General features: G+C 41.1%; 1 protein-coding gene across 6 annotated transcripts in view; it reads right to left on the reverse strand.

Moving 5' to 3' along the window:
* Window positions 1-572: 572 nt before the first annotated feature.
* SEMA6A (semaphorin 6A) overlaps window positions 573-23,721 on the reverse strand; it is a 113,015-nt gene continuing 89,866 nt past the window's right edge. For all 6 annotated transcript variants that reach the window (XM_057430829.1, XM_057430828.1, XM_057430826.1 and 3 more), the window contains one exon: window positions 573-3,064. In XM_057430829.1, coding sequence (XP_057286812.1) covers window positions 1,875-3,064 — 1,190 coding nt within the window. In that variant the 3' untranslated portion in view covers window positions 573-1,874. The remainder of the gene's footprint in view (window positions 3,065-23,721) is intronic.

Raw genomic sequence — 23,721 nt, forward strand, 5'->3', positions numbered from 1 at the left:
CGCACACTCCCACGCTAGCTACATGCACAGTCACACAAAAGAAACAAAGGAAAAAAAAAAAAACAAAGCCATTTTTCCCCAAAGAAGTATATGCAGCATCCTTCTGGAGCAGCAGGTAGCCACAGCAGGAGCCTGCCTGCCTGTCCTCGCTCCTTTAGCCCTGCGTGCTGCAAGATGTGCGGCCAGGCTTTCTGCAGGGCTGACCCCTCTCCCCGGTGCTTGTGGACAAAGGGGAACATACCGGCAGGGAACACACCAGCCCTGTTGGACAAAGGTGTTGGCAGGTTCCTGCTGCCCGGTGAGATGATCACCACACTGACAGGCAGTAAAGGGGGAGCAGGAGGTGGAGGAAGGCGGAACCCCCAGCATGGTGCCTTGTAGGTGGTTTTGAGGGAGGACTTGGCACAGCTATAAAGTCAAATCAAAGTGGAGGATATGGTGCTAGCCTAATTTCTTAAGGGACATGGGGTTATGACAATAACCACCACATTCTTCATTCTGTGTCTTTACTCCAGTTCTTTAAAGGGCTTGGAGGAGGAAGGATCAATAAATATTTGCATTACTCAAAGGGGAAAAAGAAAGGTTTTTACATACTACAGCTCACAAGTATACACAACTGAGGGTGTAAGGCACAAATTTACATGTGGAAGAAAACAGGCTATTCACAGATATATTTCCCACGAAAAACCCGTGTGATAAGACCATAATTTATGCATGGTAACAGCCGGCATATTAATTAGTTCACACTGTTTGAGGATTTTGTTTGCCGTCTCACATGCAAGGTGAAATGAGATGGCACATCACAAGCTGGTGCCTTCACAGAATGTATTAGCTACTGACAAAGCCATGTTGATAGCAATGGTGCACAAATGTGCAGCTTTTAAAGAGTTTCTCTTGCAGTTGCTTTAAAAGTTATGAACTCGCAGTATTTGTTTGTTGCTGTCTTAGGTCAGAGGCCAAGCCAGCTAATTAGCCGAGAGACTTAAACAGATATCCCCTTATTTTTTTTTTTTTTTTTTTTTTTTTTTGTTCCAGCTAATCAGGCAGTCCAGGCACAAAGTTCAGAATTTCAGCTCCAATTTATCTACCTCAGTGAATTTATTGGAAAAATAAAAGAGTTTTAATTACTCCAGTTAATGGGCTTCATGTTAAATAGGTATAGCTTTCAAGGTACTTCTCTGAAGAGCTGCTCTCAGGATGATATGCAGAAGTCATTTCTTTAGGAAAAAAGAAAGTTGAACAATAAATAAGAAGAGTTACTTGCGTTAACAGTCATGTGTGTTATTCGTTAAAAGAGAAGGGTAGCAGAAATCTATGACATAGTTTGCCCAACACGGCATTTAACTGCTGTAACCAAGTGGTTGTAATACTGATGGGCATCATTTCACAGTACCTGCACATAGTAAACTTCTGCCACTGTTAAGTCAGAGTTAGCTTTATCAATGGATTATTTTTTTTTCTTTTTATTTTTTGTATTTTTTAAATGTTTGTTTTTGTAATTATTTGTTTTGCTTTTCAGAGCACTCTTTCCCAGTTCAGGAATGCACCGTGCAGTTGGGGGTAGGGGGTGAAATGTCACAGTCATCTTTCACCTGTGTGCTTTTGGCTCAACGTTTCTGATGGAGGGTTACTCTTTTGAGCAAAGAACTGGTGGATTGTGGGGGCAAGTCCTGCAATTGCAAACCTTCAACCATGAGTCATATGGCTCGGGTTTAAAAAAATATTCCACTTTTCCCAGAGAGCAGAAATTCAACACATCTTCAACTTACAACAACCATCTTCTCAGAGGAGCAAGCGATAACAGTTGCAGAACAGTGGATTTTGAGGGCAACCTCTGCTTAATTGCCATCATCCCCCCTCCCCCCCCACTCTGATTATGTACATGCATCATTGGACTTCATGGACGTGGAGAGTGGAGCAAAGGAAGGTTTGGGAGGTACATCTGGCTTTAGCGAGGGTGTGCGTTTCAACCCTGACCTTGTCAGCGAATTGTAGGTGGTAAGACTTGGCTGTCGAGATACAGTCACAGCCTGTGCCTGCGCAGCGTGGACCTGTATGGAGTCCACCCGTTGCGGGGCTGGTGGCGGGTTGTCACCTCGGCCGAAGCTCTGATTGCGGGAGAGGTGGGACGAGTTAGAAGAGTTAGTGTTGTTTCTTTTGAGGGTTGACGTCTGGTGGCTTCTTGTGAGCGAGTTTGTAGGGTAGCTTCTCTTGTAGTCCACGTTGTAAGCAGAAGAGTGCATCTCCAGCCGCTTGCTCAGGCCACTTTGTGACAATGAGGTGTTCGGGGGCCCGAGGGAGGCTTCCCGCTGGGGTACTTTTGGTGGCATGCTCTCTAGATTTTCCACCAGGTTAACCCCATGGCTGGGGCTTTTGCTGCTGAGATGGTCCTTGATAGTTTTGTACTCAAGGGTGGCATTCTGGTCCTCCACAGACATCTGAGCTCCATCACTCATTTTTGGCTGGTCAACGTACTCATGCTGGTAGCCTTGCTGGGCTATGGGCAGGACGACAACACTGGGAATGTGGCTAGGAGAAGCCCTGAGTGGCAGGTCAGTTGGGATCACGGGAGAGGCCATTGGGGGGATATCTTTCGTGCAGGCATTGATGAGGTTCTGGTTTCTCTCCCATTCCCTGCTGCCACGGCTAGGCTTTCTCTTCTGTTGCAGGGTTGGGGTGGACTCAGGGGTTGGCAGGGCGGCCAGGTCCAGATGGTGCTGGTCAGCTTTGATTAGCATCTTGGCAGTGTTACCTGGGGTAGCCAGCTTGCCGTTGTGCATCAGAGGTGTGAGGATAGCTTCAGGCTTTGGCTCCTTGGACTGAGCATCCCCGAAGAGGCCACTGAGCTTGGTAACACTGCTCATGGAGTCACGGCGAGAGTGGGTCAATTCCTTCTCCTTCCTCTGCACAACGGCCACATCTCTGCGGCGGTGGTCACAGATGCAGTACACAATGATGCCCGAAAAGACGGCCCCCATGACAAAAGCAAGAATAACAGCAATGGCCAACAGGGTGACTGGCACCAGCTGATCATGACCCTTCAGGTAACTCTCACGAATCACTCCTGCAATAAATAGCATACAGTGGTTAAACAAACAAAGGACAGGGAAAAGCTACTTATCATTAACTACTTTGTTCAAAGGCATGCTCTGGAAGGTTGGTTTGTGTTTTGCAAGGTGATTTTTTTACCAGCTTGCCCAAATTTGAAGGCAAACTGTACCTGCCAGCTACATCTTGTATGTGCAGCCTTGGGCTTTCAGAACAGCTTTCAGATCTGGAGTTGAAGACTATGAAGTTCAGCAAGGGAGAGAAAATTCACTTGCAGGGCAAGTGCAATCAGTTTGAAACACTGGCCCTGGGCAACCACTCCTGACTTCAGGAGGTCAGAGCTATCATTTCTCCTACTCTGACATACTGCTTATTTCTCTCCTCCCTTCACCCAGTCTCTCCTCAGCTAATAGCATCTTATTTTTACTACGGTAAACTATTTACATTGAAAAATCTTCAAAAGGAGGAGAGGAGACAGAAGCTCTGTAAATACCAGAGAAGTGCATCCCATATTGTGTAAGGCTTCTTTCTCTGCTCATCATTCTGTTCTTTGTCATGTGTTTCAAAAGTCAGTGTCACATGCCTGAGAATCAGGAGGATGCTTAAATAACTTGGAAAGATAGAGCAGTGTTGAAATGTATTGAGACTGCTAGATGACTGCCTTTGCTATTTTCATTTTAAAAGCTCTCTCTTGTTCTGAACACATGATTAGGGCAACCTCTGTGCTGGAGCCTGCGCTTTCTCATCCGAAAGCCCTTACTCTGGGGGCCTCATCTTGTCTGCTGCTATGGTCAGAGACCACTGTCACACCTTACTTGGCCCTCCAAGAGCCCAGTGTCAGTGAAGGCATCTTTGGCAGAGTTTTCCTCCTTCATCTCAAGTCCCTAACTCAGCAACAATCAATACCCTGAATTTCTGAAGAAAGTTGTTTTTCTGATATAGTTGGGCACCAAGCCTGCAGCCCTAATGAAGCACAAACTTGCAGTTTGCTTTTCTTTCATTTCTGTTTTTGTTCTTCTGTGCCTAACAAGGAGCAGCCTCAACCTGACAAGGACTTGAAGAAACATCTCTTCCACCTCTTTCTCCAGACAGGGTCCAAGTGCCAGGGCATTAAAAGCTCCACATACTTGTCCTTATTACAGAAGAGGCAGCAAGACAGAAAACGTACCTCTAAGGCTCTCCTGAGACTTCATAAAGATACAAAACTTCCATGTCATAACTTAACTTCTTCTAGAATGTCTTTTCATGTATTTGGCAGAGAAGGTATTAATGGCCCAAAATTAGAAACAATGGAAAATTCTCCTCAGCAAACTATGCTAAGAAAGCATTGAAAAGTTGCCACAATCTCACAGAAATCTTTGATATAGTATTGCTTCTATAGCATGTATTTTTCTGTGCCCATTTAATTGCAGAGTTTAGGTGGGCAAGAGGTATTTCCTTAAAAGACAGGAACTTCATATGTAAAAACAAAACAGCTCTTGAAATCATAAGCCCCACTGTGTGACATCACAGCTGGTTGCTGTGGAAATTATTTTAATGTGAAAAATAATAAAAGATTATGATTTCATAAGGAGAATAAATAGCAAGAGCAGATGATCATTTACGAAAATAAGATCTGGCATTCATATAAATGTCTTAATAGTCAAAAAGTAAAGGGGGAGGAAGAAATAAATCTCAGGAAACAATACGTAATTAGAAACAATCTTCCAATTAAGTGTTTCTAAGAAAACCCTCTTTTAAAGCCCAGCAGCTTTTTAAGAGGCAGATTTTTCTACTCTTTGTCATCAGCACTTAACGAACAGCGGTTAAAGCCTAGCTCTGTAATTTAAATCCACATGCAAAATTGCTGTATTCAGACCAGAAGCACAGTCTAGTGGTTACGGCACAGTCAGCAGTAACTACATTTCACTGGAAAGGTGCTGGTCTTCTGCAGACCTTCATGTGCTGATATTTCCAGCCTAGACTATGCAGCATTTTGAGGCCAAATTTATTTACATTTCTAAAACTGTCTGTAGTCATTAACTGGAGAATCAGTTGGAAAGATAGTCAGGGAAGTGCGAAGTTTTATCGAGAAATGCATTGCTGGGAGTGGAGTTAAAAAAGCTCCAACTGAAAGAGCCTAATTTCACAGACACATTCTATCCACAAACTTCTAGAGATATGCCCTTTTGAGCACTGAAGTCCAATGTTTTCTGCATGAAAAAGGCTCAAAATCCCTGCTCAGTGCCTGTGTAAGGGTGTAAACATCTACGTCAAAGCCAGCATGGGTTCAGGAAGCGAAAGTCATGCCTTACTAACTTTATACCCTTTTATGTATAGACTGGGGGACAGGAGTCCTGCAGAAAGGGATCTGGCAGTTTTGACTGATGGTAAGCTTAATAAGAGCCAACAATGATGTTCCCTGTCGTCCAAAAGGGCCAACAGTAGAAAAACATCAGATTGTGTCCAAAGCTGGGCAATAAAGGTGTTGAAAAGACTACAGGGCATGACTCATGAGGAGCAGTTGAAGATACCCAGTTCGTTCAGCTTAGAGGAGACCTCACTGGATCTAAAACTTCCTTATGATAAGGAATGGAGGGGGAAGTGCTGATCTTCCTTTCAGGTGGCTGGTGACAGGATGCGAGGGAATGGCTTATACCTTGCATCCATGCCTAACACTTCCTACTGCCTAAGGGAGGCTGTTCTACACTCTCAGCCTTCTGCCATAGGTCGTATCTACTCTCTGAATGATAGCCTTAAGCACAAACTTGCATCACTGCATAAAATAGCATTTATACTACCAATGGATATTGAATCATTACAACTCATAAAATTACCACACAGTTCAGACTAAGTGACCATGTATGTTCAAGAAAGGGGTAGTTGAAATGATGTTGCTCACGCTGCAGGATTTTTATCAGTAGATATTTATAATGGTCTTAAACCAGACTGATTCCAGTTAGTCCCTCTTGAGCTAAAACCTTCCTGATGGTTTAGCTAGAGTTAAAGGATATTTAGCATTAGTGGCTTTGCTCTAGGCAGGTGGATCTTCTCTGGACACAATGTCAGGTAAACAATATAATTTGATTTTATCATGGATCACATCTATGTGTCTTCAAGCAAGTAATCCAAACAACTTTAACCTAAATGAAATAAGATGAGCAAGATTTGACCCTGCATTAATGTTTATGGAATAGTTACAATTAAGTAACGAAAAAGTATGAGGAATGTTTAGCATCCTACTGTCATGACCACATGGAAGGAAATTCTCATATGAAATAGACTGATAATTGCAGTCATTGTCAACATCTCAAGCCTCCAGCCTCAGTAGCAACTGCCTTCCCAAACTAGGAAGGCATCACACAGATATGTGATCCTAACTATGTCCCCAAAACAAGCCAGTTCGAAAGCAATCAGATAGGACAGTGTTCGTGTCTCACTATTCAAACAATTAAAATAAAGTGAGAAAATAAGAAGAAAAATGTAGGGCTTCCATGTTTGAAAGTCAAATAAGGTATTTGAGCTCCCAGCTTTGAGGAAATCCCTACTATTGAAAATTCTTAAAGCTATTTATTATCTGACATCCTTCTAAGACATTATGTATTGGGAAACTAACTGGGCTAGCTGCATAAAATGCTAAGGAGCCAGACTGTAAAGTATGATCGGTATAAATATTACTGTATTATTTTTATATTTAATAATAAAACAATTATTCTAAATTGGTTAGTTTTAAAATATTATGTCTAGCACTTCCCTGTTTGCAATATGTTCTTTCCAAATGTGAAAATACATTGCTTATTTCATTATGTGATCTGAAGTGCTCAGCCATATTCTTGACTGTATCCTGTAGTACGTGGATAATACACATATCAACATAGATAATAACCATCTATTCTTTGGAAAGGGATATTGTTGATAGAATTACTTGCATTAACATTATATGTGGGAGAGGTCTGGTGGTAAAAATAGTAGCAAAACTGAAAAAGCTTCAAAGACACAGATGAGATTAAATATTTGCACCTTCAAGGATCAGACCTTACATGTTGCTAATGCTGCAAACATACTGACACTTACCCATCTCCTTGAAGTCTTCTAGTTGGGTCAATCTCTGTCCCTTGCAAATCACAACTGGGCTTATGACTTCAGGATCTTCCCACATGTAATGTACCATTATTTCTGGCTATCAAAAGAGCCAAGCTAGTCCTCTGATATCCTCCACTTTTCATAGCATTCTGATTCCCATAGACAATCTGATCCTTCCTCCTCCACTAACTTTCTGTAATTTTATCCCATGTCCTTTTGTCTGCATATCCTAACATCCCCCTTCATCTTCTTAGTCAGTATGCCCTGTACTGTAACAGTCTGGAACTTGCAAAATCACCTCTTACTCATTCAATGAGAAAGAAGACCCAATATGGTTTCGTATTATTCTCCTATACATAATACATTCTTTCTTCCAGCAGTCCTTGAAGGTAAGGTACACAGTGTTGGGTGCCTGGTTGTTTAAGAAAAATGTTTCCAAACCTTCAAAGTGTTTAAATTCTGAAATGAGCTAGTGCTCATGGGTAAATCACATGAGCAGAGTATCAGGCTAGCTTGTTCACTAAAAGCAGATAGGGAAAAAAACAGGAGATGCGAAATTTTATGCCAATAATACATATGATTTTTCTAAAGTTCTGGAAAATGTGGGAAGCAGACTTGCTGAATGTCTCTGGGTGAAAATAAGAGAGAAAACACTGGAAGTGATGCAATGACATAGATTTACTGTACACTAGATCTTCAAAAGCAGGAAGATGAGGCTTCTTTTCATCAATTAAAAAAAGTATTTAAGGGTTAAGGTTGTGTCTCTGTATCTTCTAAAAAGACAAGTTAAAAAGCTAAATGTGCACAGTGAGGAAAGTATCATTGTATGGAAACGCTGATGAAGCTATTCTGGGCATGTTCTGTTCCTTCTAATGCTAACAGAAAAAAACTTCTGAGGGCAGAAATGTAATTAGGATGAATAATCACAAAGGGATACAGTTCACCGTTCTAAAGAATACATGGTATAAGCTTGACCAAATAAGAATAATGAGTATTAGTGCACCAAACTTCAATAAAGGAGAATAGATAAGGAAAGACATGGAGACTGATGCATTTACTCCTTTTCCCACTACACTTGTCAGCAAAAATCCCCACTCTGGTCTATGATCAGAAATGTAATAAGGTCAGGAAGTAAGTGCTGTCCATGACAGAAAAAAGAGGTAAAAATATTTCGGTAATGTAGGTGTTTTCAAGTTGGCTAAAGGAATTCATCCCTGACTGCTTACGGAGCTAGCCAAAGCAATCTCTAGGCACTGTGCAGTACCTCAGAGAATGCTTGAGGAAGTGTAAGCATCATAAGCTCTGGAAAAAGACAAGCATATTACCTGACTTTGAGATGAGCCAAAGAGAGGGCCTGACAAAAGACAGACCTGCCAGTGCACTTTTTAGAATGGGAATGACACTAGAACAAGTGACTAAACAATCAATCTTAGGAGCATCCAAAGGATAATAAAATAATTATTTAAAAAACAAAATAAATAAAAAAGCCAATGCAAATTTGCCAAGAATAAATTACATTAAACCAGACAAACTTCCTTTCTTCGCAGGATAAACGGCTTACTTTTTATGGGGAAACATTAAGCATGATACCCTTTGACTTCTGTAAAGTCTTTGACTTATTTTCTCAGAAGCAAAGGAAAGGGAGCTAAAATCTGCTGAAAAGCTGTGGTTAAAAAGTACTCTTCAAAGGTCTGCCTGGAAAGAGATCTGAAATAAGGTGTCTGTCTCAGGAGAACTGCACTTAATAGGAATCTGCTGAAAGGAGACGTCAACTCCAGAGGCCTGGTAGAAGAGCTGTGTCCTTTTAGCATGTAAGGTATAAAAAGAAGCATCCCATGACGAAGCCTAAATCTCTTCATTGCACCTATGGCCAGGGACAGGGATAGCAGTACATGAAGATGAGCCCCACAGTCACATTCCTCTAAGTCTAGGCTCTGGCATACACTTTGCGGTGAGCACAAATTGAAATTCCAGCTTATAACCTTCACAGCTGCTTGACGAATGAGAACAAATAGCAAAAAACTTCCCAGTTTGAATAGCTTAATGTGAGGCTGTTTAAGTGATACAACACTCTGGACATTGCCTTCTCTCACAACCAAGACAGTGAGAAAGACTCAGGGCAGACAGCAATACCTGGTCCCATAACTGCAAGTTCCCGTGTGTGAATAACCTAGTTATTTGTTACCAGAAATAACCTCTTCAGTCTGCTCACCACAGTTGGCTGTAGCACAAAGACAAAGGCACCTCTATCCTGAAATGATTTATGGTTGTGAGAGGTGTACCCTGGACAATGAGATGACTTCATGCCCTGTGCATCAAGAATGCTCTGTGATCACTTCTGCAGGAGCTGTCGTTGTCCAGCTTTCCAAAGTTGCCTGCTACTGATGGTGAAGTAATAACCCAAAACGGTGGCACACACAAAACTGAAACATGAAGAATGGTGTTTTGGCAGGGAAGTGAGGAATAGCTGTCAGGGAATAAGGTAATATTTAAGTCTAGACCACACATAACCAGCAGTCAGGGAGTGTCACTGCTTAAACTTCCCCTCTCTGGCTAAATGAGGATGACCCCACTTCTACCTCCAACACCTAGAAAATCACTTGAGACGTGCCACAGAATAACTCATTGCTCCAGAAAGGCAGAATGATTTCTTTACTGTTGTTATTTAAGGGGAAAACCTTGCAATTAATTTTGTTCTTCAGTGCAAGCTTCTCTGATGTAAGTCTCCCCTTTGCTTAGACTTGCAGGAAACCCTGGTACAGACTCATTATGAATGGAGGTTTTTATGGGCTTCAGGATATCTTTTTTAAATACCAGTGAATAAGTTTTCAACATGTGTCTCCAGGTGTTAGAACTGTGTTTACAGGCAGTCTCATGCTGCTAAAAGACTATCTCATCCTGGAAAATCCCTGCAGGTATTAACAAGCTTTCTTCCTCCTTTTTAACCAGCAACAGAAATAATAAAAAAACAGAAGATAAATTTAGACCAGACACCCAGATTTAAAGTTATAGCACATTCAGGAATGTCCAAAGTCTATCATGCATTTCTCAGTTCATATTTCATGTCTTTCTTGAAGGAATGGTTTCAAGGTTTAACGCAATCCAAACACATTATAATCCCAATGATTCGATGCTTGCCACTTTATCAGAACTGTTTTGTTGAAAACAGTAAGCAAACTTTTTCTTTCTGGCTGCAAAGACTTGTTCTGCTGACTCAGTGCAATTCTACCCAATACTCATTTTTCTGGACTCTTGGTGTCACCAGCTAGAAAAAAACAGCTTAGACATTTGTAGTTAAACCTGCTGGCAAATGCTTTTTTCTCCCACCCCTCGCAGTAAAGCTGTATTGTTGCTTTGTAAAGGTCTGCAACTGTAAGTTTTGCATGATTGTGCTGAGGAGAGCAATCCATCTTGATCCAGATTCCACTCTACAGCTCTCAAAGCCAGTTACCCAAGCTAGCAGCCTGAGATATCCAGCAAACAAAAAGTGGATGCATGCACTGGGAGAGAAGAACGATTCTGTTAAAGAGAAAATCTTCAGCGACAAGAGGCCTGAGGATCATTGAAGATATGAGGAGAAATTGTGCTTCAAAACTATGAAAAGAAAATCAATATATAGTGTGTCTGAAGTAACATATAACAAAGCCTTGAAAAAGATCTAAGCAATCAGATCAGCCATAGTGGCCTCTGTCAGGGTTTTCTGGCCCTTAATCAGAGCAGTTTCAGAAGCAGTCCCTCTAGGATAGGTTCATTTACTGATCTCTAAGGGTAGTTTTATTTCTTCTTTCAATTGGTCAAAATTATATCACTTCTCTCCACTTCTGATGACTGACAACATGACTCTTTACAGAAAAAAGATGGTCGTAACTTAGTAAAAGAAGGCCATGTCCATATCAGATAATCAGAGATTCTTGAAGTAACATTTTCAGAACAGAATTCAATTACCTGTTTTTAGTTTGATTATGAGTATGCAACCCAATTTTTCTGCATGTGACAACTGCCATACAAAACTACACTACTACGCCCATACCTGTGAATTTTAAGAAATGAGAAACAAGCAGTTCTTTTTTTTAAAGGGATTATAAATGGAAATTACAAGATCTGAACCAGGAAATTCATGCTTAGACGAGTTCCACTCTCACTGAAACAAAGGGGTGGGAGACTTGAAGAAGACTGGAAGAGCAAACTCTTAGAGCTTTTTAAATTGTGTCACTTCTAGGCAATATCTCTAAATTAATAAACCAGTTTATTAATTTTGCAGGTACTGGAGAAGGTTTGAGATACATGACCTCCTGGATCTATAATATAATGACGAAAGTCATTAGAGTCCTGAAGGTAGCCCAGTTGCATTTGTCCCAGTGGCTAGGCTCAAGTTCTTGCACTAGAAAGTGCTTGACAACCTTTCTCCAACTGGCAAGTGGTACACAGTGGCTGATCATTTTGAACTTTCCTGATTTCAGCACTTTCCTTCACCTCTCACCCTCTCCCAGTGAGCAATGATAATTTTAGATGCCTCTGTGTGATGTGGAATAATCACACATAGCAGATCCTTTAAAAGAGTAAAACACAGGCATTCACAGTAGTTAAAAAAAGATGTATAAAATCCAAATGTCAAGGAAAATTAATTCTTTTGTAGCCTGCTTCAGTGAGGCAAACTTTATGCTGCTTTGCATCTTAAAACACAAGTTCCCTTTAAAGTCTGCTGTGTTTCCTCTAATGACGTAAAAAAAGTTCAGTGCACATTCTGGGACCTTTCTACTATGCCTCGGATGAGCTTAAACATATCCAGCTGCTCTTTATTAGTTTACTTCAGGGGATCTTTCACAGCTGGCTTAAGCCAGATTTACATATGTTTGGCTGAATATGCATGAATTCAGGACTCCAGAGAAGTTGTTGTAGCCTGTAAAGTGAATCTCTCATCTTCACAGTTCCCATTTCACTGCATGGAGCTCCTCTGATGGCGCAGAACAAATGCTTTTTTTTTTTTCCCCTGCTGTGGGCATTATGTATTCTGGGCAGCCCAGTGCCTTTCTGGAAGCAGTTTTTATGAACAGTGTCAAGGAAAGAGAAGCTGTCACTGAGAAATCTGTGGCTTTCCCCCTCCTTTTTTACAGCCTGTTCTGAACTATGGCCTTTCTGCACAACAGGGAAAAGTGAAGTTCACTGAATGTCAACATAAGCAGCGCTGCTTAGCAGACTGAAGCTCAAAGCAGCCTTATGGAAGAACTGGGGTTAAATTTCAAACACTGCATATGACCTAAAAGCAAAAATTTTTTCCTCATCAGCTCTGATCTTCTCTAAAGACACAAAAATGGAAATACTAGTTTTGAGCTACTAATGCGACTGAACACATCACAGCTGAACTAACAAAGGAGCCATCCATTAAACATCCAAGGCTTTTAAAGAATAAGACTGTACCCTATATATCCTATTTACTGAGCTCCCTGGAAATTACTATTAAACTGCTGAACAGCTACATGATCAAGCTAACAATGTTTACTCATACACATAACTATAATGCTTAGGAACAATCCTTCTGCCCACAGCTGGGTTGCTGCTGCTCATTAGGAATATGGCTGGACTCCACAGAAGGTCTCTTACACATAAGAAGGATGAAGCCTCTTCTGTGATTAAAATGCCAGCACTGTATATTTTGTGACAGAAAGCAAACACTGGATTAACTCTTCATTTCTCTGACACTCATGAACACTGCAGGGGTAGTCAAAAGACCTGCTCCCTGTGATCAGTAAAGTCAAGACTGCTGCTTCTAGAAGTATTTGAAGGGCTGGTGCTGTAGATAAAAGGTAGCTTATACATGCCTGCTGTTAGGTTTATCATTTCCCTCTGTATTGCTGTCTCATAGCCTCATCTGCCTTTGAATACACTAAGTAACTGAGGAACTGCGATAAGTTTGAAACACTGGCCATAACAATCAGCAAGACTAATTTTACCACTAGTTGTTTTTTTGGTATCTCTCTACTCTTCCAATATAAATATCAGAAGCCTTCTTTCCTCTCAATTACATTAATTTGAATCCACAGCATCTCCAGTGAAGCAAGCACAGTTACTCCAGCCACATCCTGAGTTAAAAGCATTTCCCTGATGGACTTCTTGTCCTGGTGCTGCTATCATCTCTCTCACTTCATTTTCTGCATCTCCAGTGGTGGCTTCTTTCATGCATTTTTTCTTTCTGTTGAATTTGTAGTTCTCTGCATTTTTTAAGCTATTTTTTTTTAACCACCTGCCCATCTTGCAGGCACTTTGATGCCATAACTTCATTGATGTGTCCTGTCTGTGTATCTTTTTTTGTGTACTCAGTGCTTACTACAGCCTGCCTGCTTCCCTGAACAAGATGACTGTAGACAAGAGGGAATGGCTTAAGCTGAAAGAGGGGAGATTTAGACTAGATATAAGGAAGAAGTTCTTCCCTGTGAGGGTGCTGAGGCCTGGCACAGGTTGCCCAGAGAAGCTGTGGCTGCCCCATCCCTGGCAGTGTTCAAGACCAAGTTGGGCGGGGCTTGGAGCAACCTGGTCTAGTGGGAGGTGTCCCTGCCCATGGCAGGGGGTTGGAACTGGATGAGCTTTAAGGTCCCTTCCGACCCAAACCATTCTGTGATTAATCTCAGAGGACACATTTTAGCAAGCTGTGGCTAGTAGCACTCTAACCACAGAGCACTGTGGGCAAACGTGTCTTCTCCAACATACATTCTAAGCCCATCCAGATATCCTTGACTGTCCAGTGGCAGGCCAGGCAGACATACCTGTGTATTTGCTTTACCACACACCTCACAAACAGCAGTGTTTCTGCAATACCACTCCCCAGTCTTTCCCTCAGTTCTGGTACTGGATCGAATCTCCATTTCCTAGATTTACGGTAATGTTTGTTCAGTTTCTGCTCATGCTCTTCCTTTAAGCCAGTATTTTCCACTGCTGCATTCAAACCAGGCAACTTACACAGCTAGTTAATCAACATGAAGGTAGGTGCTATAACAAGGCTTTTTCATATCTGCAGACTAGCTCTCAAGGTATGTTTATGGATCTGCAAATACACAAACTTCCATGTGAGCGGTTAAAGCCTCATTTTTTTTCCTAGCATTCTGGACCCTAACAAATTTTATCACAGTATCTTTTCTCTCAGTGATATGCATTTATTCTCCCTCCCCCTTTCTAAACACAGTGCAGCTGAGACCAAACCTTTCAGGGAAGCACAGCTTATGTTATCAAATTGTCTTGCCATGAGCAAATAGAGATAAACTGTATTGTCTTTCCAGGTCTTGATGCTGCGTATATGAAAGTAGCTGCTGATTTCATATTCGTAATTCAGTCCCATGAGTGAGAACTGCACACTTCGATATACAAATCCCCCTGGGTATGGGAAATTAATAGGTCTTACTGTATGAGTGCCTGAGGGTAGCTTGGCCATAGCTTGTCCATATTTAGACAGACATATGAAGTGCTGCAGGACTGTAAGACCTCTTTAAAACACTGAATAGAGACTAGTGTATTTTGTAGAGATAAAGCTGCAAAAAAAAAAACCGGTGCTCTTTATGTTCTTCATTATGAGCCACGATTGCCCAAATCTCTGGGCAGGCTCTGTGGCGAATGCAAGAGGTTCAGTGGGGAGAGCATGCAGGAGAAGGGACAGAGGGCACTCTTGCTCCGTGCCCTCCTTTAAGAGCCTTTGACTGGGACTCACTCAGCAACAAATACACATGGAGAATTGTTGAACTGTTTGGTGGAAGCTGGTGGCAGGAATGAAATTTCTCCAGTGGTGATCACTGGGTCAAGCTACTAAAACATGCACCACATGACAAGATCACTTCTGTTGGCTTCTTTAAAAACAAGCACTGCTCGATGTTTACTCAGTATTATGGATTCTGTCTCACTCACCCTGCTCGCCTGCAAACAGGAACTCAGTAAGAATTTCTCACTTGAAGAATAAGGATACACCTGGAAAATATGTGCCTCTCAACAGACTTTTGGAACTATTTTAATGCAGGCTTCAGTGTGCGACTCTTCAGCAGGTGTTTCTGTGCATTCTTAAATTACCTGTGCTGGTAGTGTTTGTGTTTAGCAACCGCAGATCTTTTAGGCTCTCCAAAAAACTCTGTTTCTTTCTACAGGAACATGATAGTGAATAACAGTAGCTTTGTAGTGCTTTAAAAATGTGCCTGCTTCTCTCCCCAGCTCTTTTTTTTTAACAGCTGTTCTTTTATTTTCTATCATAATTGTGGGTAAGATGGGATGGAACATGCACAAGATGGCATATTATTGACAGCACGCAGCTGGTGTTATTTTCCAATTAAAAAAATCCTTGTTGGGCATATGAAAGAACTGTCTAGTTTATACCCAGTTTTGACAATGCTATCAAGCTGTACCTTCATCTGAGATTTTATTTCACAAAAGATAGCAATCTTTGGTTGCTGGTGGGAGAACTACAGCTTTATATCCAGGGCTAACCACTATAGTAGATGTGGGAGGTTGGAACTGGTCTGGAGGCTATCACTAGGACTCACTATTTCAGAGTATTACAGCTATTCTTCCCACCCAGTGCAAAGCTGGTGATGAATGTACTGTTTGCCATTTCCAAATTTTTGCTGTATTGTACAGTTGTGCCAGAAATGCCTCTTAATTATTCTTGAGCAACTTCTCTATAAATTGCCCTAAGCTCTTCTAATGCCAGTGGAGCTGTTAAAATCTACTTCAGCGGGGACTGTGACTTACTCTGATCTGCTGGGGCAGAGACAGCTGTCAGACTATCAGCTGGTCGTTAAAGTGCTTATCAGTCACAGCTCTGATGCTCAGTGTACACTGTGCTGCTGTGTATTTAGTTGCCTAATTGTGACAAGTCTCTTCTGGATATGAGGGACTGAGATTTTTCAAAAGCTTACAGCCTGGCCAATAAAACTCATTTTTTCCCTTACAGGGATGTCAGAATGCACATTTTTGATGTAAAGGTAAATTTGCACTATCTGCTTCAAAACTTCTCAATAAAATGCCCTTAAGAATCTTTTCTTTTCATAACATGAGAATAACAACATATTTTTCCCAACCCTTTTTCTCAGCTACTGACACAAAAATGTTAGAACACACAATTAAAATAATCTAGCAAAAGTCACAGCAAAAGTAACTGGATACCAGAGATTACAGTCTCACTAAATGACTGTCAAAGAGCTCGAAGCAGCACATGCCTAAACACCTGACTAAAGTAAGGATATTCACAGGAACAACTAGTTTCCAAACACAGTGACATTGGTCATCTGTATTTAATGTTCAATAAAATTAACATTGCAAAATCTACATTATGCCCTCTCCAGGTTCTTCTTTTAATTAACTTCATGCTGTTAATAAGTAAGCACCAGCCCATCCTGACATAAAGAACTGAGCTTGCCTTTTTTTTACAGTCTTAAAGAAAATCAAGAAAAAGGGAAAGAGTCAGACAGTGTCCTTCCTACATACTAAATGGGATGTTGACCCCATTCACTAAAAGGTTACCTGTATGAGAAGAATGTAGGTGGTATTTTGAGCAGAGGAATGTAGTTAACAGTTCACAGTCCACAGATCATATTAAAAGTGCTCTGAACCAGGACTGTTAATTGTTTAGGTTGCTGTAAAACTACTACAGGACATCTTACCTATTAATTAATACAGTTATTGAAACTAGGAACATCCTGTATGAGATAAATTAATTATTCAAGTATCTTTAACAGCATATTGACATTTTAATTGCATACTGGCAGTAACACCAAAAGGTGCTGTAAGTGTCTTTCACCTAGTATATTGTCTGCTCTCAAATCCCTTCAAATTTTAAAGCAATTTCAGACATTTCTTATTTAAAGGGCTAGGTTGCCCTCCCAATTCAGCATCTTTGCATGGCACAACATCTCACTATACTCAATATAAATGGCACAAAAATCAAACTGAGTGTTACTTAACATCCTGTCCACCAATTATGCTTTGCTATTTTCAGATAGAGTAGTGACACTGTAGGGCCAGCACACCCTACAGCAAATTCCCAGCTCTTGATAAATAAGTCAGTGCCGCAAGGGTCAAATAAGAGCATGAGGCAGTCTGTGCTGTCCTCACCGGGTGACTGCGGATGAATGCAGCTGGGGTTCTAGTCCATCACACAACAGCTCTAATGCCCTGAACCTTGAGCAGCTGCCTTGACAAATTAGACATGGCCTTTTTTATTGAGAAAGCAGATCAAGGTCCCAGGGCAATGATAGCTTTTCCCTGTTTTAGTAAGACAAGCTTCTATTGCTCATTGCAGCCTGGAAATTGATAGCCTGACTTTAAATCTACGCAGACAGACAGTTACAAGTCAAGGATACCTGCTGTTTCCTGTAGCCACGTTTACATCTTATGAGCTCTATTTTAAACTTCACCCTTCTTTTATTTGTAGGATCCAGTAACTTGGGAGCAGAAAAGGTCTGCTGATAGTTTTCCTAACCAGGGGTTGCACATTGACACAGCCTCTTCTATTACCAATGATGTCTTTTTTCAGCTACTAAGTAGAAAATGGCTCTTGGTTCCAAATTCACTATTCATATTTTCACTTTTAGATAGTTAAACCTGAAATCTGTACTGTCAGTGAAATGTAGAAATATTCTGATTTCTAAAAATTTTAAGATAGTGCCAGTGCTGAAGTATACTCATTTCTTCATCTGTGGCACTGGCAGTTGGTGTGTTTTGGAATATACTCTTTCCATTACTTTGATTTCCCTATACTTGTCTATGTTTTGCAGTGAAAACTGTTCCTATCCTTATACTTTCAGAAGGTTACTGTAAAAAAAACATGGTTAAGTTAGCTTGGGCTTTTTTTTACGTAAGGTTTGAAAGGAAGACTTAGTCACAGAAAAGACGCACTAAATCACGCCCTGTATTCTTTTACAATCCCCATGTTTGATTAAAATTGCCTTAAGAATTTGGTCCTGCCTGGAGACTTAGCTTCTGTAATTTTTTCTGCCTTATCTTCTCTCTGTCTCTTTGCTCTTATTCTCATAGAAACTCAGAAAAACACAATGAAAGCGAGTTTGAAGAAAGTCTATTGTCAGAAAAATCCTTCCAGCACTCTTTCATCAATTTTATATACAATATCCATTTTATTAATTAGCATCTAGTTTTCACTGCCACTGTTTGAACTTGAGGATGCATTCTGAGATGATTAGCTGTCTCTAGCCCTGGAAGTAGACAGCTCGTACATGCAAGACAGAACAGAGGAAGGATCAGTGTCATTCCTCTGGACAAGTCTTGTGTGTTCCCTTAATCCTACTGCACAGCCCTCTGGTGCATGTCATGGGATACCAGGAACTCCAGCATGGTGGGGTCATTCATCTGGCATGTTTGCTAATAATTAGCCTCTTATGGTGACACTGGTATCTGGCCATTAAAAACTCTGCTGAGAAATTTGGTCCCATTTAACTGATAACATGGCTTTCTGGTATTTATCTGATACGGAGCTAAAGTGGTGCTCCACAACATGTATGCCGTGATTAGTCTCTGAGACATTCAGTTCCTGGACAAGTTGCTCATTAGAGCCATTCCAGACAAATATATGGTTGATTGGTTGTTTTTTTTAAAAAGGATTTTTTTTTTTTTTTAGTATTTCACCCTAGCAGCTACTATATGTGACAAACACCTCTGCAAAACAGGGATGTCTACATTAAGCTGATGCTAATTTACGTAAGAACATTATTGAAAAAAAATAATCTATAGGGCTTTGTTTGACAGACTCATCCAGCCAACCTCTGTTAAAATCCTAATGGGAAAAGTAGGTTTTAATCTACATGTGAGTCTAGGATATCAGAGAGGGACTCTTCATCAGGGACTGCAGCAATAGGACAAGGGGCAGTGTGTTCAAACTTAAACAAGGGAAGTTCAGGTTAGATATAAGAAAGAGGTTCATGACTGAGGGTGGTGAGGCACTGGAACAGGTTCCCCAAAGAAGTGGTAAATGCTCCATTACTGGCAGTATTCAAGGCCAGGCTGGAAAGAGCCTTGAGTGACATGGTGTAGAGTGAGGGGTTCCTGCCCATGGCAGGAGAGTTGGAACTTGATGATCTTAAGGTCCTTTCCAACCCAAACCATTCTGTGATTCTATGATATCGTCTTGTGTAGGTGAAATTCCTTTGTGAAAAACTACAGCTTCAAGTAATCACACCTCATGCTTCATTTCTCAGTCACATGCTTACAGAATCATAAACAGAATAAGGGCAAATCCCCTACTCCCTTTCCCACAGCACTCTTCTATTAGACTGTGGGCAAGAGACATCTTTGCAAATGCACTTCCTGGTGTAAAATTCAGCCCTCCCAAGCTGAACACCAGTTGTTTATGCAAAAAAAGACTCCAAAGCTTTGCTTTGACACAGTTTTTTTTCACTTATTTCATGTCTACTTGTAAAGTATCTTGTTAAATCAGCACTTACCACTTTTTATCATAACTGTACCTGAAGTTTCATATAAATCTGTCTCACTGCAGCAAAATCTGCCTGAACATTTGCAGTCTCTCCAGAGATAAGCATTGGCAGCGCTTGGCAAATCTTCCAAGTAGCAATACTCACAGTAAAATTTAGTTAACAGAGGCTTGTGTACAATATGAAACATCTGCTGGAGTCAGGTTTTGAAATGAACATCCTTTGGGCTCTCCAAGAGCACAGCCCTCCCCAAACCGAGAAGTTGAATATTACTACTTATGTCTAATTCTGTACTGTAGGGCTGCAATTATTATTAATAACAATATAGATTCTACAATCTGTAATAGGTGCTATCAGACTCTTGTATCTACAGGAGCATTCTTGACAACCATATACATGAGCAACTCAACTCTGTATCCACCACATCCAGATTCTAATCAGCTTTTTAATTTTGTTACATAGATGTTGACAAAAGGATTGTTAAGGAAAGGAGGTACCACCTCATAATCTTCACTTAATGAGTGTTGAGATAACTAAGAATACAAACATTAAGCCTGCTAACAGCAATGCTACACTTTGGTCTTTCAGTGCCCAGCTCAGCCATGTGCACCTGAATGCTCTAGAGAAGAAGGTGTAACAGAACCACAAAAGTGAATTTACAACCAATTTATCAAAACTGTGATTAAAAGGTGGGCTCTGGGCATTCAGGGAGCAAGTGAGAAAACTAAACAGTAGGCTGCATTTGTGCTAATGAACCCTGGACTTGAAAAGCATGAGGCATTTCTCAAGGAAGCCTGGCAAGGACAGGAGGCAGCAGAGAAGGGCAGCAGGGTAATGAGGGGCAAGGCCAGCTTCTCCTGAAGAAAATCACTTTGTTTTCTTCCTGCAGGCCTTTTGACAAGTGGTACATGTCTAATCCCCCCTTCGTTAGTATTTTGACTACAGAGAGACACAGCGCTATGGCACTACTGGGGTGTAGAGGGTAAAGCCTTGGAGCGCTCCACAGAAGGAGCTTCATGACTGCGGAGGGAGGGAGACCAAGTACAATGGCAGCAGGGGGGAAGGTTAGACAGCAAGGAAAACTGTTTCAACAAAGGTGAGAAACACACAATTAAATTAACACTAAAACACAGCAAGAAAGCAAACAAAATGTAAACATACTCTAGAACTTTTTTTGTTGTTGTTGGTTTTTTCTTACTTTTTTTTTCTGGGGAGGAAAGAGGAAGAGAAGAGGAAAGAGGGGTGCAGTTTGCCCAATCAGAGCCAATATTTTTGTTGTTGTTCTGCAATATAAGGGCAGAATCCTTAATGGCTAAAATGAAAATGCCAGTGGGATGGCAACCCATAGTTCCCACTATATGGATTGCACTACACATTTTCATCTTGGCAAGAAATGTGATGTAGATCAGAAACAACAATCCCAGAGTATATTTAGCTACTAAAGCTGTGGCACACAAATGTCACATTCCCATGAGTCAACCCTTTTAAAGAACCCCCTCTTCACGCCCCCACAGATATTCCCCAAGATGCCTGCACTGAATTAAAAGTGAAGCATATGGATGGATGTGACATCATCAAAGCACCCATGCTACAGAAAAGAAAGCAGCAAGTGGATTCTGTACAATTAGTACAGATCTGTAAGACTCTGTTTGTGAGCACAGAAAAAGAAAGAAAACACTGTCCAAAGGATTAGACACAACCAAAGAAGAACAACACAAAGTACCTTGCAAAACAAAGAGAAAATGTTAAAAAAAAAAGTATTTTTTTCTTTGTGAATGTGTGAAAGTAAAAAAAATCACAGCAAAAGTGAAAACAAAATCTTTATAAAAGGATAGTATGCATAACATTTTCTGATTTATTTTTGAACAAGAACTCTTTCCGTTGCCCTTTTAAAACAACAAAAAAACAGTAATTTTGGAGCCAGCTGGCTCTGACTGGGCAAGGCAAGGAGTAGCAACACACAAGTGGATGGTAATGATAAACAACCATGCGGTCACCTCTGCCGCCATTGTTTTGATTCCGTGTAGACTGCTTCCAGCTTTGTTAATATTCATAATTAGGCACCAAAGAATGCATGATATTTAAATGACCCTGTCAAGTGCTAATAAGGCCCTTTGGTAACCATCACTCCCTGGGGAGGGAACTATTGAATGTAAGCTTCATCAGCCAGTGAGCTGAAGTGAAAATGATTAGAATCCAACAGCTATACATTTATTAATATTTTCAATGCACACTTTTCTGAAAGCTTCTATTGGCATACGAGATGCTTTTAAGAGCTAGCTTTCCATCTATTAAGCATTGCTTCACGAAAGATTTGTGAAGTAGGGACCCACACATAACAAATAGTGCCATTAAAATGCATGCATCTCTGCATTCCTCTGGGTACATAAAGGGCCAGATCTTTCACTGTCTGTGTTTCTGATGTCACTCCCCTGTCTCCCTTTTCTTCTCCTTTCCTTTCCTTTCCTTTCCTTTCCTTTCCTTTCCTTTCCTTTCCTTTCCTTTCCTTTCCTTTCCTTTCCTTTCCTTTCCTTTCCTTTCCTTTCCTTTCCTTTCCTTTCCTTTCCTTTCCTTTCCTTTCCTTTCCTTTCCTTTCCTTTCCTTTCCTGTCCTTTCCTTTCCTTTCCTTTCCTTTCCTTTCCCTTTCCCTTTCCCTTTCCCTTTCCCTTTCCCTTTCCCTTTCCCTTTCCCTTTCCTTTCTCCTTTCCTTTCCTTTTTTCCTTTCCATCCCTTCCTTTCCTTTCCTTTTTCCTTTCCTTTCTCCTTTCCTTTTTCCTTTCCTTTTTCCCTTCCCTTTTCCTTTTTCCCTTCCCTTCCCTTTCCCTTTCCCTTTCCCTTTCCCTTTCCCTTTCCCTTTCCCTTTCCCTTTCTTTAAATCTGCTTAATGAGATCCCCTCCTCTCAGGGTAGAGGAAAGAAGATACCACTTACTTTCAAAAGAGGGAACAACAGACTTTCTAAGAAATGTCCTCTCACCTCAAGCATTTTTGAATACCGGTGTTACTATCAGACTGGACAGAAAAATAAAATAGCTGTATTTTTCTGGCTGTCAGCATTATCACTGATTTATTGCTGAGAAGAAAAGGGACTGCTAGGTAAATCACATGCCATCTTTAGAAGAGCATGCAGGTTTATCTGCCTTCCCTCCTCTATATATCTGATACCTCAGAATCACTTTTTCTAAATAGCCCTTCTACTGCTGGAGAGCAAAGTATAAGGAATTAAAAAAATGAGGACAATATCTCAAACTGACCTTAAGTAGGAATATGAATCTGAGCTTTCACCTTCAGCACTCTCAATCACTTGCACCCTAAGTTATGAGTTTGAATTTGAGTTTGGCAGCTGTCTGAAGATTTTCCTTTGCTGAGTCCCAGCAGCTCACCCGCCTGCAGGGTGTAGAGAGGTTCTGTGTTTAACCCACATGTAAGCCTGTCGGGTTCTAGAAATTCACCTTTTTTGCTTTAGATTTACTTTTAATCCCCCCAGATGTCTACAGGATCAAGCTCTGACAAAAATTGTTCAAACAGGGGCCACTTCTAAAACCTAGCTGAAGGAAGAAAAGCAAATGGCAGTTTTCCTCTTTTTTTATAGGAAAAGATAATTGCTGAGAGGTAGGAGACAAATCTGCATCCTCTGCTTGAGGGAATTCAAATCTTCATATTCCATTTCCTGTCAATCAAGCCTAAAAGCCAAGGCTACTAGATTAATGTTTGCTATGGCATCTTCAGAAATTTTACTGCATCTCCTGCCTAATTTGACTGGCTGCCTCAGCTGGAAGAGAGCTTCACACTCTGTCTCTGCTGGGCCAGACAGGTAATGCCCATTGCCTTCATGGGTAGGAACCATGAAGGTTCTTCGAGGTCAACCCTAGGGAATTCAGTGAGAAATCCAAGATGTCCCAGGACTGTGGGAGGCACTGTGTATCTGGAGCTGTTGTGAATAGCAGGCACTGAGTTCACAGTCTGGGTTCAAACTGCTGCCAGCTGTTCATGCAGCTCTGCTGGAAACTGTTCTGTGATGTTAACAGGCTCATCACTCCCTGCTCAAAGTCTCCATGGTCAATGCAGAGAATTCAAGATTCACTGGGTCAGATGGAGGGGAAGGAATGAGAGTTAGTAACCTACCAGCCTGGGCAGACAAGGCAGAGCAGCAGGTCTGGCATGCCAGTAGCTTCTCTAGGAACAGCTGAGGCTTTT

This window comes from Pezoporus wallicus, unplaced genomic scaffold, assembly GCF_028554395.1.
Source record: "Pezoporus wallicus isolate ANWC-B61680 ecotype Strahan unplaced genomic scaffold, APGP_CSIRO_Pwel_v1 contig_7000, whole genome shotgun sequence".
In the NCBI taxonomy this organism is placed as follows: domain Eukaryota; kingdom Metazoa; phylum Chordata; class Aves; order Psittaciformes; family Psittacidae; genus Pezoporus; species Pezoporus wallicus.